The 16,143-nt window shown below is 41.8% G+C and overlaps 2 protein-coding genes across 3 annotated transcripts; one reads left to right on the forward strand and one right to left on the reverse strand.

The window, feature by feature from the left end:
* Positions 1–109: 109 nt before the first annotated feature.
* On the reverse strand, positions 110–2,743 carry LOC136664361 (RING finger protein 222). The gene has a single exon (XM_066641513.1). The coding sequence runs from the start codon at positions 2,611–2,613 to the stop codon at positions 2,062–2,064; it is 552 nt and encodes a 183-aa protein (XP_066497610.1). The 5' UTR covers positions 2,614–2,743; the 3' UTR covers positions 110–2,061.
* Positions 2,744–5,964: 3,221 nt separating this feature from the next.
* On the forward strand, positions 5,965–16,118 carry ndel1b (nudE neurodevelopment protein 1-like 1b). Of its 2 annotated transcripts, none has more exons than XM_066643071.1 (9): positions 5,965–6,084; positions 9,032–9,126; positions 11,601–11,754; positions 12,306–12,454; positions 12,592–12,728; positions 12,817–12,990; positions 13,097–13,188; positions 13,324–13,469; positions 14,492–16,118. In XM_066643071.1, the coding sequence occupies exons 2-9, from the start codon at positions 9,041–9,043 to the stop codon at positions 14,580–14,582; spliced, it is 1,029 nt and encodes a 342-aa protein (XP_066499168.1). In that variant the 5' UTR covers positions 5,965–6,084; positions 9,032–9,040; the 3' UTR covers positions 14,583–16,118. The 2 variants fall into 2 exon arrangements, with proteins under 2 accessions (XP_066499168.1, XP_066499169.1); XM_066643072.1 differs by having other exon boundaries at positions 5,967–6,096.
* Positions 16,119–16,143: the final 25 nt, after the last annotated feature.

Below are 16,143 nucleotides of genomic sequence, written 5' to 3' on the forward strand. Positions count from 1 at the left end.
TCTGCGTGGGTTTCCTCCGGGTGACTGTCTGTGAGGAGTGTGGTGTGTTCTCCCTGTGTCTGCGTGGGTTTCCTCCGAGTGACTGTCTGTGAGGAGTGTGGTGTGTTCTCCCTGTGTCTGCGTGAGTTTCCTCCGGGTGACTGTCTGTGAGGAGTGTGGTGTGTTCTCCCTGTGTCTGCGTGGGTTTCCTCCGAGTGACTGTCTGTGAGGAGTGTGGTGTGTTCTCCCTGTGTCTGTGTGGGTTTCCTCGCAGATTTCCAAAAGAAATGGAAGCTGAAATTAAATTAAATGGTGGACACACCAAATACTGACAAATATTATTTTAAAAAACATTAAATATTATAATTATTTACTAAGCTTCCTGTTCAACATCTTCACTGATCATTTTGACTTTAAGTACGTGAGGTGTCCTCTGACATTTTTGCACAGCACTGTACATAGCGCTTTGTCACTATAGTAAACTAATGCTATTATACAACATCAGTCACACTACACTCTTATTAATGAAGGTGCCACTCTCTGTCTCTAAGGAACATTTCAGTGGTTTCACATAATGAAAAGGTTCTACACCAATGAAGTTTTTCCCAGAGAACTGCACCCAAGTAAAATCTATTTCCACTTCGTTCAAACAAATAAACCACACTGATCCCAGCAGAAGTCAGTGAGAGCTTTAGAAAACGTGTAAACTTCTTAGCTACCTTGATATTACGCCATTCGTGCTCAGTTAGTGTCTGAAGTGTCCCACCCAGATGTGGTCACTAGATGGGATGAGAGGATAGAGGAGTGTAGTTTTCTAACCTGTGGGACAAGAAGTGCTTGAAGAGCAAGGGTGTGCCTTAGAAAAAAAAACAAAAAGGAGCCGTGCACAAGTATTCAAGCAGCGTAAAGCCAGACCGACAGCTCTTCCCCTGACCCACTCACACAGAAACCAAGTCACTTTCTCAGAACGTCCATGTCTGAAGTGCTGTAACTTCATCCTGTAAACATCTCTCCTTTCCGAGCACCAGGCCGCCTGCCAAGCTCGTCTCCTCCTGCGGGTCCAGCTCATTCAAATGATCCTTCCTTCACTTTAATAATTTAGTTGTGGAGGCGCTCCCGGGCAGAACTGTGCTCACGCTGTTTAATCGGCTTCAAAACGACTGCTCTTCGCTTCCACCTCGTGTGGTGGGGCCACCAAGGGCCATAACAAGTCACGGTGAAATGTAGAATACAGCACTGTCACCGTGTACTACGCCATAAAACACTGGAAAAGCATGGTTTGATGTGAAATGCAACATTACTGAGAAACTTACTGAGTCAGAATAGTTTGCAGTGGTTGTCATGGGAACCAGACTTCTGTAGACTTTGTAGTCAATATCACAGAACACTGATACATAAAACAGTGATGAGTATATTGTCTGATGTCTAAGATATATTTATATATATGTTTTATGAAGTGTTTAGAAAGGGTTTTGTCCTAAAAGGTATTTTCTGAAAACAATTAAAGGAACACTAGGTAAGATTTAGTGTTTTTGCTCCTGGGCTCCTGGGAGTGGTTTCCTACCCTCCTCCAAAAGTTACATAGTATGGTTTCTGCAGTGCTGAGCCCAGAGTAGCACTGACAGAAGCTCTTTTCAAATACAGGTCAGCGGAGCATCACAGCTGTATTGAAACTTTAATTTTAAGATAGAAAACACTCCCTAGTGTTCCCTTAAGTTAAATTTCTCCTACATTTTGCACTGGAGAAATCCTGAAACCTGACTCCTGTCACAACCACTGGACAACATCAGTCTGGACAAAAATAAATTAAATAAAAATAAAAACACTGAATGACTTTGTTTACATCACAAATATAGGAAATAAATCAAAGGCAATATCCCCCATATATTTCCTGTATATTCCTCATATATTTCCTGTGTATATTAAAGAATATTTAATTCGTTTTACTTTGATTGAGAAACATTTCAAACAAGCATTATCTGTCTCTTGAAATACACCTACAACCATAGACCCTTTTTTTAAAATGTCCATTTAAGTACGGGTCTGTACTCTGACACCGTGTTCAGTAAAGGGTTAAAGGGCTCACGCCAGCAGAACCCAGGGCAGCGTGGCGGCCACCAGCGCCAGCAAAGTGAAGACTATGAGAAGGACAAGGAGGCAGTGTGAGGTAGTGCAGATTGTCCAGCTGCGGCTCGTGTTCTCCTGGATCACTACGTTTGTCTCGACGTCAATTACGTCCTCCTCGGACAAGGGACGACCCATGTCGCTAATGATGAACACCTGCAGGGAGTCTTTAGGACACACGAGCCTCTGGCGACTCAGTCTTGACGAGAACCATCTCACAGAGCGGCTCAACCAGCGGACGCCTCGGGTCGGGACGGACGTCGAGGGAACTTCCAGAATCTTCTCTCCTCTGCGGCCCACGATCCCCTGCAGTTTAGTGACGAACGTAACGTGTCTGCACACCGGGCAAACGATGCTGTCCCTGGTCGCGGTTCCCTCCCGGTTCAACCTGACCAGGGTCCTGACCAGACAGTCGTGACAGAACGTGTGTCCGCAGCTCAGAGACCTCGCACTCTCCAGGAGACTCTCATAACACACCGGACACTCGCTGTCCCGAGACTCCTCGTCCATGACTGGTCAAACAGGGTCCGGAGGCAGGAGTGAACTTCCAGCTCTTCTCCGGGCTCTAAACACATCAGGAACAGCAGCTGAACTGAGCCTGTGTAAACTGACTATTCAGGCTGAGTGTCATCGTCAAATGGAAGGAATGCGGTTAGACTGGACACACTCCCGGTATCGGTGTCTGTGTCTTTAAAAACTGTATGAGCACACCTCATGGCGAAATGACACAGGGCTATTTTTTTTTAGTCCAGCCTAGATTCTCAGTCATTAATCAAGAATTATTCCATTTAGCTACACTTCCTAAATCCTTTAGACTTTTAGGCACTAAATATGTGTTTGGAGGTCAGAAATACAACCTGAAAGAAGCAGCTTTGCAATGTTTTTAACATTACATTATTGTGTTAGGTATTTAAAAGCCTATTTATTGTATCTCGAAAGTTAAATAAGATGTTTGTATGTTAAATATAATCTAAATTATGCCTACGTTCTCGCTGAGGTGGAAGTAAAATGGCGGGAAAAAAATCAAATAGCAACGCTACACTCTGGGGAGCCCATTTTCAAACTTCTGTATAATTCAATGAACAAAGACATCTGGAGTGATTCAAGTCAAAGCTTTAACACTGAAGGACACTGGGTCTACTTCACCAGAAGTCTAAGACATTTTCACTACAAATGTTTAACTTTTTGTGATGTAATTCCTCCTTATTTCTGACAGTTACGTTGGCGTGAGTCACCGCTGTAGTCTGAGGCGCCATCTTGTGTCCGAGTAACGGCTGAGCACTCCAATGAGCATGTAACCTCACACCTGAATGTTTTTTTACAGCCTCTAATATTTGTCTAAGGCAATGTCGTTTTAAAACCTGATAAGGAATTGAATACAGATAATCACTTTAGTGCTTTGCATGTTTAAATATGGCAGAAGTAAGTGTGGAAAACAAACTGTAAAGGATAAACTGCTGTGTAGAGCCAATATTTTAAACTCAAAAATAGATGCAGATTGTTCAATCATTTGAGGGCTTGTAAATAAAGGAAGAGAATTCAAGTGCCCTTAAACAGAGCCCTGCAAAATTCTATGTTTTTTTTACTATATTTTAACTGAATATATGTAAACTGACGTCATCCTCCTTTTGTTACAATAATCCTCAATTAGTTTCAAACAGAGTAATGTATATATGTGAATTAGCCTATAGTTGACAAATGAGCAAGCACTTAGGCAAAACACTCTCATAAAAGCATGTGGTATTCATGAATTTATAAATGAATCAATGACCAATAATAACATCAAAATTGCACAGATGAATAATGAATCACATATTCCCATAGTTACCCAGAATAAATGATTTTAACAACACTGTTTCATTGCAATCAATGAGCATTCTGCCTAGTAATAAAATCTCATGATACAGCAATGATATACATTTTCAGAACAACATTAACGTCCTCGTAACCCAAGAGGTTGCTGAATGATTTGTTGAACCTGAAGAACAACCATAAATCTGGGCCCCTTCAGACACCAAACCTCATTCCAGCTAAAGACATTTTTCATATGAACGACACAAGAGGTTTTATGTGAGAGGTTGTTTCTGCAATCTTTCAGTAATGCGATATCTTGTGGATGTATTGGTGTCTAGTACAGTTAGAGACGTGCTCTATAATCTGTAAATATTTATCCAGTGAAATATCTTTCTGATGCGTTTTGTACATAGCCTGTGTAATTTCACCTACTATATTCGATGTTGAGCAATAAATATATATAATATTTAAGAATGTATTATTTTTTTATTTGAAACTACTCTGCAGACCTGAGATAAGCTTAGTCAGTATATGATATACACATGCATATTCACAAAGACAAAATATTATTTAAAACAGTTTGTCTGGCCAATAAATATTAATTCATTCATTCATTATCTGTAACCCTTATCCAGTTCAGGGTTGCGGTGGGTCCAGAGCCTACCTGGAATCATTGGGCACAAGGCGGGAACACACCCTGGAGGGGGCACCAGTCCTTCACAGGGAAACACACACACACTCACACATTCACATCTACAGACACTTTTGAGTCGCCAATCCACCTACCAACGTGTTTTTGGACTGTGGGAGGAAACCGGAGCACCCGGAGGAAACCCACGCGGACACAGGGAGAACACACCACACTCCTCACAGACAGTCACTCGGAGGAAACCCACGCAGACACAGGGAGAACACAACACACTCCTCACAGACAGTCACCCGGAGGAAACCCACGCAGACACAGAGAACACACCACACTCCTCACAGACAGTCACCCGGAGGAAACCCACGCAGACACAGGGAGAACACACCACACTCCTCATAGACAGTCACCCGGAGGAAACCCACGCATACTGATTTATTTGTCCATTTGATAATTTATGGATCTTTCTTGAAGACATGCAGTATTTACAGTTACTGCTAGTACAGCTTTAATTCAATTAAATCAGATGCTTAGATTGATTGATGTAAAGTGAGAAACCTGGGTTCTTTGCTAATTTATTTACTTAATTATGTATTTATCTGTTTATTGCATACCAGTGTTATTGTTATTGTACACAGGACAGAATATAAATTATCCTATGAAAGTCTATTAGAGCTTTACATAGGACCCAGCCCACTCACGTACAAGCAACCACAATATTTCTAATATCTATGGTTGATGAAGCATGGTTATATACATTTTTTACTGGCAAAAGCCCAGAACTGCCAATATAAGTAACAGTTGATTTGGCTGCCATTGGTCAGTAGCCTGTTTTGTATCTGTATGAATATGTTATTCATTTTCAGTTTGAATATCCCTTTAAAAATGAAAAAAGAGAAGCACGTTTTTCATTAAGACGTCATTGACGTCAGTCTCGTCCGTGGTGATGTCACTGCGTGTGTCATTTTACCGGAAACTGCCTCCTCTGAAAAAACTCACGAGCCGCGTTGGCGTTTTGACTGTAGTCATGGGGAATTTGATTCAGGGAGCCGATTCTTTTAACTGTGATTCATTTTCGCTCATTAGGTGGGTGGGCCCGTAATGACATTATATTTGCACAACTGGAACAATATAATGCAATATAAGAATGAATGGTTATGAAATGTTATATATACTACAGCTTATGCTTACTTTACTTTTGAAATTGTTTCTGGAATCTCAACAAAAATAGACTGGTTTAAAGTTTTAGTTTTGATGTTCTAATTACCTAATTAATGTTCTGATTTTAATAACGCGGCTTAAATCCAGCCTATTTTTAATTAATATATCCGTTTGTGTTTTTAACATTACATTTTAGTTCATATATTCCAAAGTTCGATTCAAAAGAATCTTTTTCAATCGGTTTGTCTGAATCGTCTAGAAGAGCCGATTCAAAAGCCCGGTTCTCTGGGAGTCAGATGATCTGTTGGTGAAGAGCGGGCTGTGGACCGGCGGAGATCTCAGGGTTTGAACCGGAGCTGACTGCGCGAACTGGGCATGTTCAGGTAAATGATAAGGTAAAGCGTGATTTATACGGTTATTTGCCATGTAAAGCGTGTGTTTTGTTTTGTTTCATCTCGCGAGCTGTGAAACTGAGTAAAATCCGGCGGCATAGCCTCGGCCTGAGGAGAATGTCTCCTAACGTTTCGTGGCTGTCAACCGTTTAAAACACAGAGTAACTGGGGTGTTTAGCGTATTTCAGTGACATTCCTGCACGGATAGTGCTTAAGGTTTATGTGGTTAAGAACTAGCTTTTGACTAATTGTCACTCAGTAATGTTAACGTTAATCGTTAACGGTTAACGGTAACTTAACGTTATTTAATTGAGACAGCTAGCCATCTTTAGCTTCATAGGAAACGTTAGGTTGGACATAAACGCTGTGTAACCCTTGATTTAAAAAGACAACGAAGACCCGACGATGAGTAAATTGACACTTCCTCGAACTTTAAACGTTTAAAAGCGCTGCATGTGTTCGTTTTAAACAACAAACACACATTACATCTGTCCTGCCGCCTCAGAAAATGTTATTAGGGTGGTATCTCTCTTGTTAACGTTGCTTCTCAGAGCTGTTTATGTCTCATCTTAGCCTTAAACGGCCACAAACCGTTGAAATCTGTTTTTAGATTTAAACCCCGCCATAGCTTAGTGTTTAGGGTTTGTGTTTATTTTAAGCCTATTATTATAAAGCTATTTTGGGGCAGAGGTCTTTTTCAGACTGCTTTCTCAGCAGGTCTCAGGTCTGTTTGCTGTGTTGTCCTCCACTGAGGAGTTCCAGGAAATAATGTAATGACCAAAGAATCTGGCCCTTCCTCAGAGAGTCCCCACTCTACTACAGTCACAGCCCGAGGAGCGGATGAGAAAAACTAGAAGACATTCAAAAGCAACATCCCACTTTCGTTTCCTGTGTTTAGTCCGAAAAAAGTGAACTTGCTGGAGTACAGAAGCTCACCATTTAACTTGAGATCATGAACGTTAGTTTACACTGACATTGGTAGTTGTAAGTTAAAATGAAAACAGAGAAGCCAGTGACCCCTGAAGACAAAGATGTAACCGTAGTAGTAATTGGCACTGTCTTGTTTTCCAAATACATTTGTACATTCTTCCCTTATTTCCAAACGACCGTACTGAACTGTACTCCTACAGTGAAAACACAAAATGGCTGACATGGGCTCTTTGTTGCTTTTAATATTTTGACAAACGTGAGTGCGATTGATTTGTTTTCTTGTAAAATGTAGTGGCTCCAAGATTGAAAGCCAACAAAGAGCAGAATGTCTAGGTGGCGCTAGGTTATTATTCGTAAATAGAGCTTGAAGATATGGACAAAATTATTAACCCAATATATTTCTTTATTACTGTCAATGCAATATATTTCCGATATGGATATGAACACTAAACAGGCCACAGAAACACTACCAAGAACTGGAAGCAACATGACATTACCATCAAACAACAACCACTGATGGCAGCACTCTGTGATGACCGTCACTCGGTGACAGATGCTGTAATTAATATATATTGATAATGTGTAGAAGGTCCATGTCATTGTTATTGAAACATTTTATATTGTTCAGTTATTGTCCAGCCCTATTCTTAAATATCTGTGTATTATTATTCACAATGCGACACCATGTAATTCTGTAGGAAACGTATTACCTTCCCACTACTCTCCATATGGAACTAGCCGTGACTTCTATATTTCATACATGTTTATTAATCCACATGAACTTTACAAGTGGCAAAATCTGCACATGAAGCTTGTAAAATACCAAAAGGGAAAAGTAATATATGTATATAATTTGTTTTCTTTATTTTGGTGATGTTTCTTTTGGTGGTTGTTCATTGGATGAGTTTTGCTTCTGGTTTAATGGTCTGTCAAGTGGGTTTTTATTTTGGGAACCAGGCTGCAGTGTGTGTTTAACAGCTGTATTTTTTTATTATTATAGCATCTTACCAGATCTTTCGATGAGCTAAAGCAGTGTTTCAGATTAGGGCTTAGTTCTGATACACTAATACATCTTTCATGCCTCTCATCAGTTTTAGCAGCTTTCTAGAATTTTTGAAGATGTGCCACATGAAGGAACGGGGTCGAGAAATAATTTGGAGGAAGCGGTTTGTTTTAGCTGGGCATACCACAACATTCAAGCCTGCTTGTAAAGGCAGAACACATGAGTGTGAAATATTTCTTCTCAGACTGCTGGGCCTGTAAAAGAGCCTGTGTTAACCAGAGCTGTAGTCATACCCTTGGATGCAACACCAAAATGTAATTTAATGGCGTTCAGGCTGAAAGGCCTGCTGATGCAAACACATTTAAAGCTAAAAGCTATGTCCACGTATCAAAGGTCAGTTTGGACAGGCTGACAGAACAGCTGTGTGCAGCCAGTACCAGGTATTATTTGTGTAATAGGCAGTTAATACAGAGATCTTTAATCATGGTCAATAGATAATAGAAGATGTTTAAGAACGAAAATGGTAACTAATGTTCCAGTTTATTCAAGACTTCTGGGGTGCGCACAAAGTGACCGTTATTTGGAGTTGGGCTAATTGTGAGTAAACATAGGCCCCTGCTCAGAGGAATGCTATGCTTTTGTGCATGTTCAAATACTCTCTTCCAAACACGATGAAGACGGTTAATGAGCGGTTTGTTGTCAGCAAGAGGAATGTTTTATTAACTCAGAGCCCAAGCAACGCACCGCAATACAAATCAATTACATTTGCTTTGCTCATTCTTCACAATGTGGTTCTGTTAAGTAGCTGTGAGAGACTGTGGAGGGAGGAGTTGGCGGTATTGGTGTTTTCTTTGTCTGTAAACAAACAATTTACAATATTATTTTATGAAGCTCCCACTGTTTCTTTGAGCATTTATAATTTGTATCGAACAACTTCATTTTCAGATGTGGATTTAGAAGAAAAAAACTGCATTTGACTTTTGTTGCTGTTTGTTTTTCCTACAGATTTCTACGATGGAAACCGAGATGATGCCAAAATTTTCCTCAAAAGATGAGGAAATTGAGTACTGGAAAAATTTATCTCTCAAATACAAGAAAAGGTAAGCTTTTAATGATGAGTTTTTAAACGTTTAGTCTTTCTTTATCAACACACGCACTGGATAATGCTTCCTACTGTGTTATATAACAATAAATGGGCCAATAATAATCTTGCTAAATTACTACTTTAAGCCTGTATGTGACATTTTGATGCATGTGAACAGAAGGTGATTGGCATTTACCAGGTCACTGCTGCACTTTAGGTTCCTGTTATTATTGTTGTTCCTGTACAGGTGACATAAAAGGAGAATAGCTTTAAATGGTTCCATGGCACCTTTCTGTAGGGCTGAAAGGAATGAAAACCTAGGCAGTACGTTGGGCTGACACAATGTAGCATGGTGCTGTTCTGTACAGTGTTATTCTGTATCTCCCAGTAAGTTTACCTACATTTGCATAGTCTGGCACACACATGAACAGTGTCACTTAGCTTGCAGTTACATAAAGGGGAGTCTTTATGACTTGTTTCTGTACTGTTTTCTGACGTTAACACAAATGGAATTGTGTCATTGTAGAAGTGTCATTGTGTTTATGTCCTGTCTCCTGTTTTCGTATTCTGGCGAGAGCTTCCTTAGCCCCTGGGGGATATTATTCCTGACCTAGTTCATTTTAAAGGTGACAGGAGTTCTACATATTCTTTAGGAGATCTCTGTTTTTTTTTTGACAGTAGATTTTAGTTCAGATGCAGCCTGTTTAAAACCCCAGTTTAAAAGTTGGCATGACTAAGGGATTATCTAGATCTTCCCTCAGCACTGAGCTTGACCATGAACTTAACATAACACGGCTCAGACCTGTTGTTGCATAATCGCTATCTGTGATGACCAGCTTTAAAAGGGTTTAGTTTTACTTTCAGATCTCTCCATTTTTGTCGCATCATCTTTCAAGACGTCATCTTGAAAGGAGATTCTACATTATGCAGTTTTTGATTCTACACTTTTGGATTGGTTACAGCTTTGCTATTTAAACTTTATCGTTGATCACAGTAGGGTCTGTCTTTGTCATGAAACCAGAAGCAGCTCTGGGCCCAGGCACATTCAGTGCTAGCATGAGGCTGTCAGATTGATCCACAGCTCTTAGCTTCTGTTCAGTTTGGAAATGACTTCAACAACACTTCTGAACATGGGCTCCTCCACTGGTCTGTCACTGCTAAGCTTTGGTGGAACAAAGGAAGTGTTAAAACCCCAGGAATGTCCTACAGAGGAAGGAGAAAAACATCAACCACCGTGCAAAAATAACATGGCAAACATGTGGCAACCACACACACAGTTTTACTGCAGATTGTAAGTTTTAAATTGTATTTGTAGCTAGAAGTAGGTCTCCCTGCTGTAGAATGTAACAAAAACATATTTTAAATGTGAATACTTTAACTGCCCCAATGCCAGCACAAGGTGTTGTGCCATTCACTTAAGCAACGTTTATTTTGTGTTTTTCACTCTGTCTTTACTACACTGTAACCTACTGTACTTAAGTTGGGTGAGGAGCCAAAGTGTTAGAAGAACCGGAAAGTGTCTTGAGGTTTGTTTTAGTGCTATTTCCTGTAGTCTTGTTGTGTCAGTTTATGCTGAGGCTTATACCATGTAGCTGCTGTGGCAGAAATGTGCAAAGGGAAAGGACCTTTGTGCTGACTGAAAGGACACATGGCTTTTGAAAATGTTGCTTATACAGTTAACTGTGTCTAAATATCAGTGTAAGTATAAATTGAGTGGCACGGTTATAAACAGAGAAAACATGGGTAAAAAGTAAGCTGAAATTTCCACAATTATTTATGACAGGGATTTTTTTTGTCAGGTCACTGACCAGGGGAGACGGTACCCATTACCTCAACAGTGATTTTAAACATGTTGCTAATTCCAGCCGTTGAAAATATATTTGGTTGGGGTCAAGTCATTCTTCAGGATCGTAATGCACCGTGCCACAGAGTGAAGCTTTTCCTCAGGAAAGGCCTTTCAGCTCGATGGGTTTTTTCCTGCCACGCACAGGGTTCCCCCTCTGCAGTCAATGACCTCTCAGGGGTCATGGAGAACCGCAGGTTTGTTAACCAACTGGATACAGTGTGAGCACATTTGGCTAACCCATTAATTTTACGTAACTCCACTTCTTTTGACCTCTTCTTTTGACATCTTAACATGACATGAGTGCTGTGTATTCTTTCAGAGCAAAGACCAGCCATTGCTAAATGCGGGTTTGACTTATTTGAATTCATGTGGGACCGGGTATTAGACATCACTTATCTGCAGCACACCCTCCTCTTCACTAAAATGTGTACGGCTCTGACTGAGCATAATTTGTAATTCATTATTCACAGTAGGAGCAGCTGTCAGGCCCTAAATTATCATGCGCCCCTACTTTGTGTCAGTCTGTGTTCGAGTGCGCATGCTGTAGTTAAAGTGATGAATACATAAAGCTCCGAATGGGCTGGGCCACGGTGGTGCCTCTTGGGTATTGAGCTTGTCTGCTTTGGGTGTGTTTGTTGCTACAGTTACCATGATGCTCAGGAGGAGCTGCAGGAGTTCCAAGAAGGCAGTCGTGAACTGGAGGCAGAGCTAGAAGCACAGCTGGGTCAGGCAGAGCACCGTATTCGAGACCTGCAGGTAGAGAATCAGCGGCTCAAGAGTGAGGTGGACAGCCTAAAGGTATGAACATCTTCGTACGTTCACCTGCTGGGTGAACCCCATTTTAGGGGTTTGAGGATAAGCTGTTTCAATTCTCATGACTCTGACTGGCCACAATGCACATTGACACATATTGCATTGTGATATAACAGTACTGAAATGTATTCTTACCCCCTGAAACCTCCTTTATCTTCCAACAAGAACATTTCTTAAATACATAATGAAATCAACTTGACATAAAGAATCAGCTGACAGTATATTCTGGCTAGAAGCCCAGTGCATGCTGTAAAACGCCCTAGAGGTAATCTTTTAGAGCACTGTAATTGGATGTTAGGATTAAGTAGGAGAAAATAGAAAACGTACAACTTGGCAAACTTTCACACAAAACACACTGATAATTGCTGATAGTAATGGTGGTTTGGCATCTTAGAAGTAGGATACATCTGATCTGACCCTTAAGTGCTGTGATAAATTAGAGGGTAGTTTGCAAGGTCCTTACACCGTAGTACAGGACAGCAGTTTTCCAATTGTACACACAATTCTTTCTCTGTGTGCCTGTCTGTGTTGTGCAGGAAAAACTGGAGCAGCAGTACGCACAGAGCTATAAGCAGATCTCCATGCTGGAAGATGACCTGGGCCAGACACGGTGTATCAAGGAGCAGCTACATAAATATGTCAGGGAGCTGGAACAGGCCAACGACGACCTGGAGAGAGCAAAGAGGTACGCATGCTTCCTGTAGTCCTGTTCTGTCTCTAATTTAGTGAGATCCCACATAAACCTAATTAAGGGCGGCGATAGCCGACTCCAACTAAAGCCGTCCTAATTGTACGTTGTATGTCGGGCATTGACTGTCACAGGGCAACCATTACATCACTGGAAGACTTTGAGCAGCGACTGAATCAGGCCATAGAGAGGAATGCCTTCCTGGAAAGTGAGCTTGATGAGAAGGAGTCCCTACTGGTCTCTGTTCAGAGACTGAAGGACGAGGCTAGAGGTACACTGAAGCCCTCTGTTAAATATTGTTAATTGTTGATAGATCTGTATGACCAGGTTGTAATTGGTCATATCTCTGTGTTCCGCAGACTTAAGACAGGAGTTAGCTGTGCGAGAAAGGGCCACAGATGTCACCAGAATGTCAGCACCCAGTTCTCCAACGCTGGACACGGACAAAATGGACACAGCTGTTCAGGCCTCCCTTTCTCTTCCAGCTACACCAGTGGGAAAAACCATAGACCATCCTTTCATGAGTCAGAAAGGTATACATTAGTGGAGGTTCCACTCCTTCCTGCCTGTTGAATTATACTCAACCAGAAGATTTAATGATGTATTTTGTATTTAATATTTCGAAATATTAATTTTTAGTGTTGACCAACGGTTGTGGGAGCTCTCCACTTACCCCATCGGCCAGAATCTCTGCCCTCAACATTGTTGGTGACCTGCTACGGAAAGTCGGGGTAATTCCTGCCATGTTCTTTCAAGCTTCAGCTTGCATATTGTTTACATTCCACCTCATGCCTCTTGCTTGTGAGAGCCAGGTGTCTTCAGTGGGCAGGTGTAATCGCATATGTACATCTCTGCATCATTCACAGGCTCTTGAGTCCAAGCTGGCTGCATGTAGGAATTTTGCCAAGGATCAGGCAGCGAGGAAACCCTACAGCACAGGAAACGGCAACCTGATTAACAGCAACGCCACCAAGTTCTCTCATTCACTCCACACGACATATTTTGACAAAGCGTGAGTAGTTCAAACCTGTGTCTTTGTGAGTCTTTAAGTATTAATTTAAATAGGACTGAAATTTGCTTGGGCGGCACGGTGGCGCAACAGAGAATATAGCTGTCGCACAGCTCCAGGGACCTGGAGGTTGTGGGTTCAAGCCCTGCTCCAGGTGATTGTCTGTGAGGAGTTTGGTGTGTTCTCCCTATGTCTGCGTGGGTTTACTCCGGGTGACTGTCTGTGAGGAGTGTGGTGTGTTCTCCCTGTGTCTGCGTGGGTTTCCTCCGGGTGACTGTCTGTGAGGAGTGTGGTGTGTTCTCGCCGTGTCTGCGTGGGTTTCCTCCGGGTGACTGTCTGTGAGGAGTGTGGTGTGTTCTCCCTGTGTCTGCGTGGGTTTCCTCTGGTTGACTGTCTGTGAGGAGTGTGGTGTGTTCTCCCTGTGTCTGCGTGGGTTTCCTCTGGTTGACTGTCTGTGAGGAGTGTGGTGTGTTCTCCCTGTGTCTGCGTGGGTTTCCTCTGGGTGACTGTCTGTGAGGAGTGTGGTGTGTTCTCCCTGTGTCTGCATGGGTTTCCTCCGGGTGACTGTCTGTGAGGAGTGTGGCGTGTTCTCCCTGTGTCTGCGTGGGTTTCCTCCGGGTGACTGTCTGTGAGGAGTGTGGTGTGTTCACCCCGTGTCTGCGTGGGTTTCCTCCGGGTGACTGTCTGTGAGGAGTGTGGTGTGTTCTCCCTGTGTCTGCGTGGGTTTCCTCTGGTTGACTGTCTGTGAGGAGTGTGGTGTGTTCTCCCTGTGTCTGCGTGGGTTTCCTCCGGGTGACTGTGAGGAGTATATTACCTAGTTTCACACTGTTTGAATATTCATTCACCAACGGTGTATATGTAAAGTAAAGATGTCTGTGCAACCTTTACCTGTGAGCATATTCACAAGCTCTACATTTAAAGATTTCTTACGGTTAAAAATTATGGCTGAAATCTCCTGTAAAAAAACGGTGATGCTTTTCTCTGAACCATGTCATCAGATATTGATTGTCCTGTGTTCTGTACAGTACTGTGAATGGGTTGGACCCTGGCGCCCTGACCGCTATGGCATCCCCTCGAGCCGTGTCTCCTCCTGGCATGCTGCCCCTCAGCGTGTGAGAGATCCATCTGCTGCCTCCACACAAGCCGCCAGACACCATGGAAACAAACGGAAAAGGACATCTGAAAACCCTGCCGCTCTGTGTGCATGACTGAGTGTGTATGCGTGTACGTGCGTGTGAGTGAGCAAGAGGCTGAGAGACCGGGCTACAGTAACGTTGTGCCTCGCGAGTTTGTGTCTCGACAAGTACGCGTCGGACACAGTAGCACATGCTATTATGTGTTGGTTGAAGTTGAACCCAGGTCCAAAGAGGTCTCAGCATTTTTCACGTTTTGCCCCCCTTTTTTTTTTTTTTTTTTTTCTTACTGAAAGCCAGCAAAACGACAAAGGGCCCAAACAGGCCACTGCTTCTTTTTGGTTCTGTCTGATGAGTTGCACAATGAAAAGACTGATTTAGAAAATCTTTGAAAAAAAAAGGGATTCTTTTTTTTTTTTTTTTTGAGCTGCATTACATTTTGAGGAAAAAGCTTGAAACGGTTTGGAAGCGATGCAGCTCCTTTCCAAGGCCTGGAATGACTGAATTTTGTGATCCAGGAATCAGAGTTACATTATCCTTAGAGTATTTTATACAGAGAGCAGAGGGTGGTTGATTAAGAATGTTATAGGCAGGGTCTTACAAAATGGCACGGAAAGAACACCTGCTCTCAGTAGTGACCCTATAAATTATTAACCATCTGTTGTCTCTGTCTGGACACTGCTTTACCTCAGTGGTTTGATGGTTACTGGCTTAGAGAACACTACTTTAGCATATTACACACAGGCCATTACCTTGGGGTATAGTATGCTACCAACACAACTATTTCCAGTAGTACGTGTTTGTCCAACCAGCATCCTTAAAATGGTTATTGTGTGGAAAGGAAAAAAATATACTGTTTGTTTATATGCTATGGTTATGTAAATTGTTTTGGTGCAATGTGACCGTTGTCACTTGAAGTATATCGGTTAAAGAATTGTTAGTGGCTGCTCAGAATTCATCTCTGTCCCATGTGCTTTTTTTTTTTTTTTTTTTGTTTATTGCGGGTGATTTGAACATTCACCATTTGTAGATTTGACTCACAGGGAGAACGTCTGCTTACATTTCTCACAGTGCTCCTCCTTACTCTTCTAACTTCAGGCTCACCTATACCAGCACTTTGAAAACACACTTCTGGAGCATTCGTTAGCTTTATCTTCTTGCCCCTTTAGTGTTAGATTTTCGCACATCTTAAGTTATTGAGCACTGTTTGCTTTGTCACGTGTGTATATAGGTTTGTAAGAATTTGCCCAGGAAATTTGTACATACCAACATCGGGCCTTACATTTCATTAATTTAATTTATTTCAGATTCTTTACGGCATGTTTTAAGAGGAGTGAGTTTTACATATTGTACATTGTTTAAACATCATAAGATTTAAAACAGTTGTCCAGTATGTGCAAATAAATAAACAAAACCTGCAGAACGTGGTGATCATTTTGGAATGTGAAATTGTACGTACATTGAGCGGCCAAAATACTGTGAACACTTTTTTTTTACTCACATCGTCCATTCTCTCCTCCACTGACTGCACAGGAGCACACATT

The sequence above is a fragment of the Hoplias malabaricus genome, chromosome 13 (genome assembly GCF_029633855.1).
Source record: "Hoplias malabaricus isolate fHopMal1 chromosome 13, fHopMal1.hap1, whole genome shotgun sequence".
In the NCBI taxonomy this organism is placed as follows: domain Eukaryota; kingdom Metazoa; phylum Chordata; class Actinopteri; order Characiformes; family Erythrinidae; genus Hoplias; species Hoplias malabaricus.

What these genes read in the sequence shown, in the direction of transcription:
- ndel1b (XM_066643071.1), top strand. Translation starts at nt 9,041, where the DNA reads ATGGAAACCGAGATGATGCCAAAATTTTCCTCAAAAGATGAGGAAATT. An exon ending in GTGAGGTGGACAGCCTAAAG is followed by an intron (nt 11,755 to 12,305) that starts GTATGAACATCT and finishes TGTGTTGTGCAG; the next exon opens with GAAAAACTGGAGCAGCAGTA. An exon ending in ACTGAAGGACGAGGCTAGAG is followed by an intron (nt 12,729 to 12,816) that starts GTACACTGAAGC and finishes TGTGTTCCGCAG; the next exon opens with ACTTAAGACAGGAGTTAGCT.
- LOC136664361 (XM_066641513.1), bottom strand. Translation starts at nt 2,613, where the DNA reads ATGGACGAGGAGTCTCGGGACAGCGAGTGTCCGGTGTGTTATGAGAGT.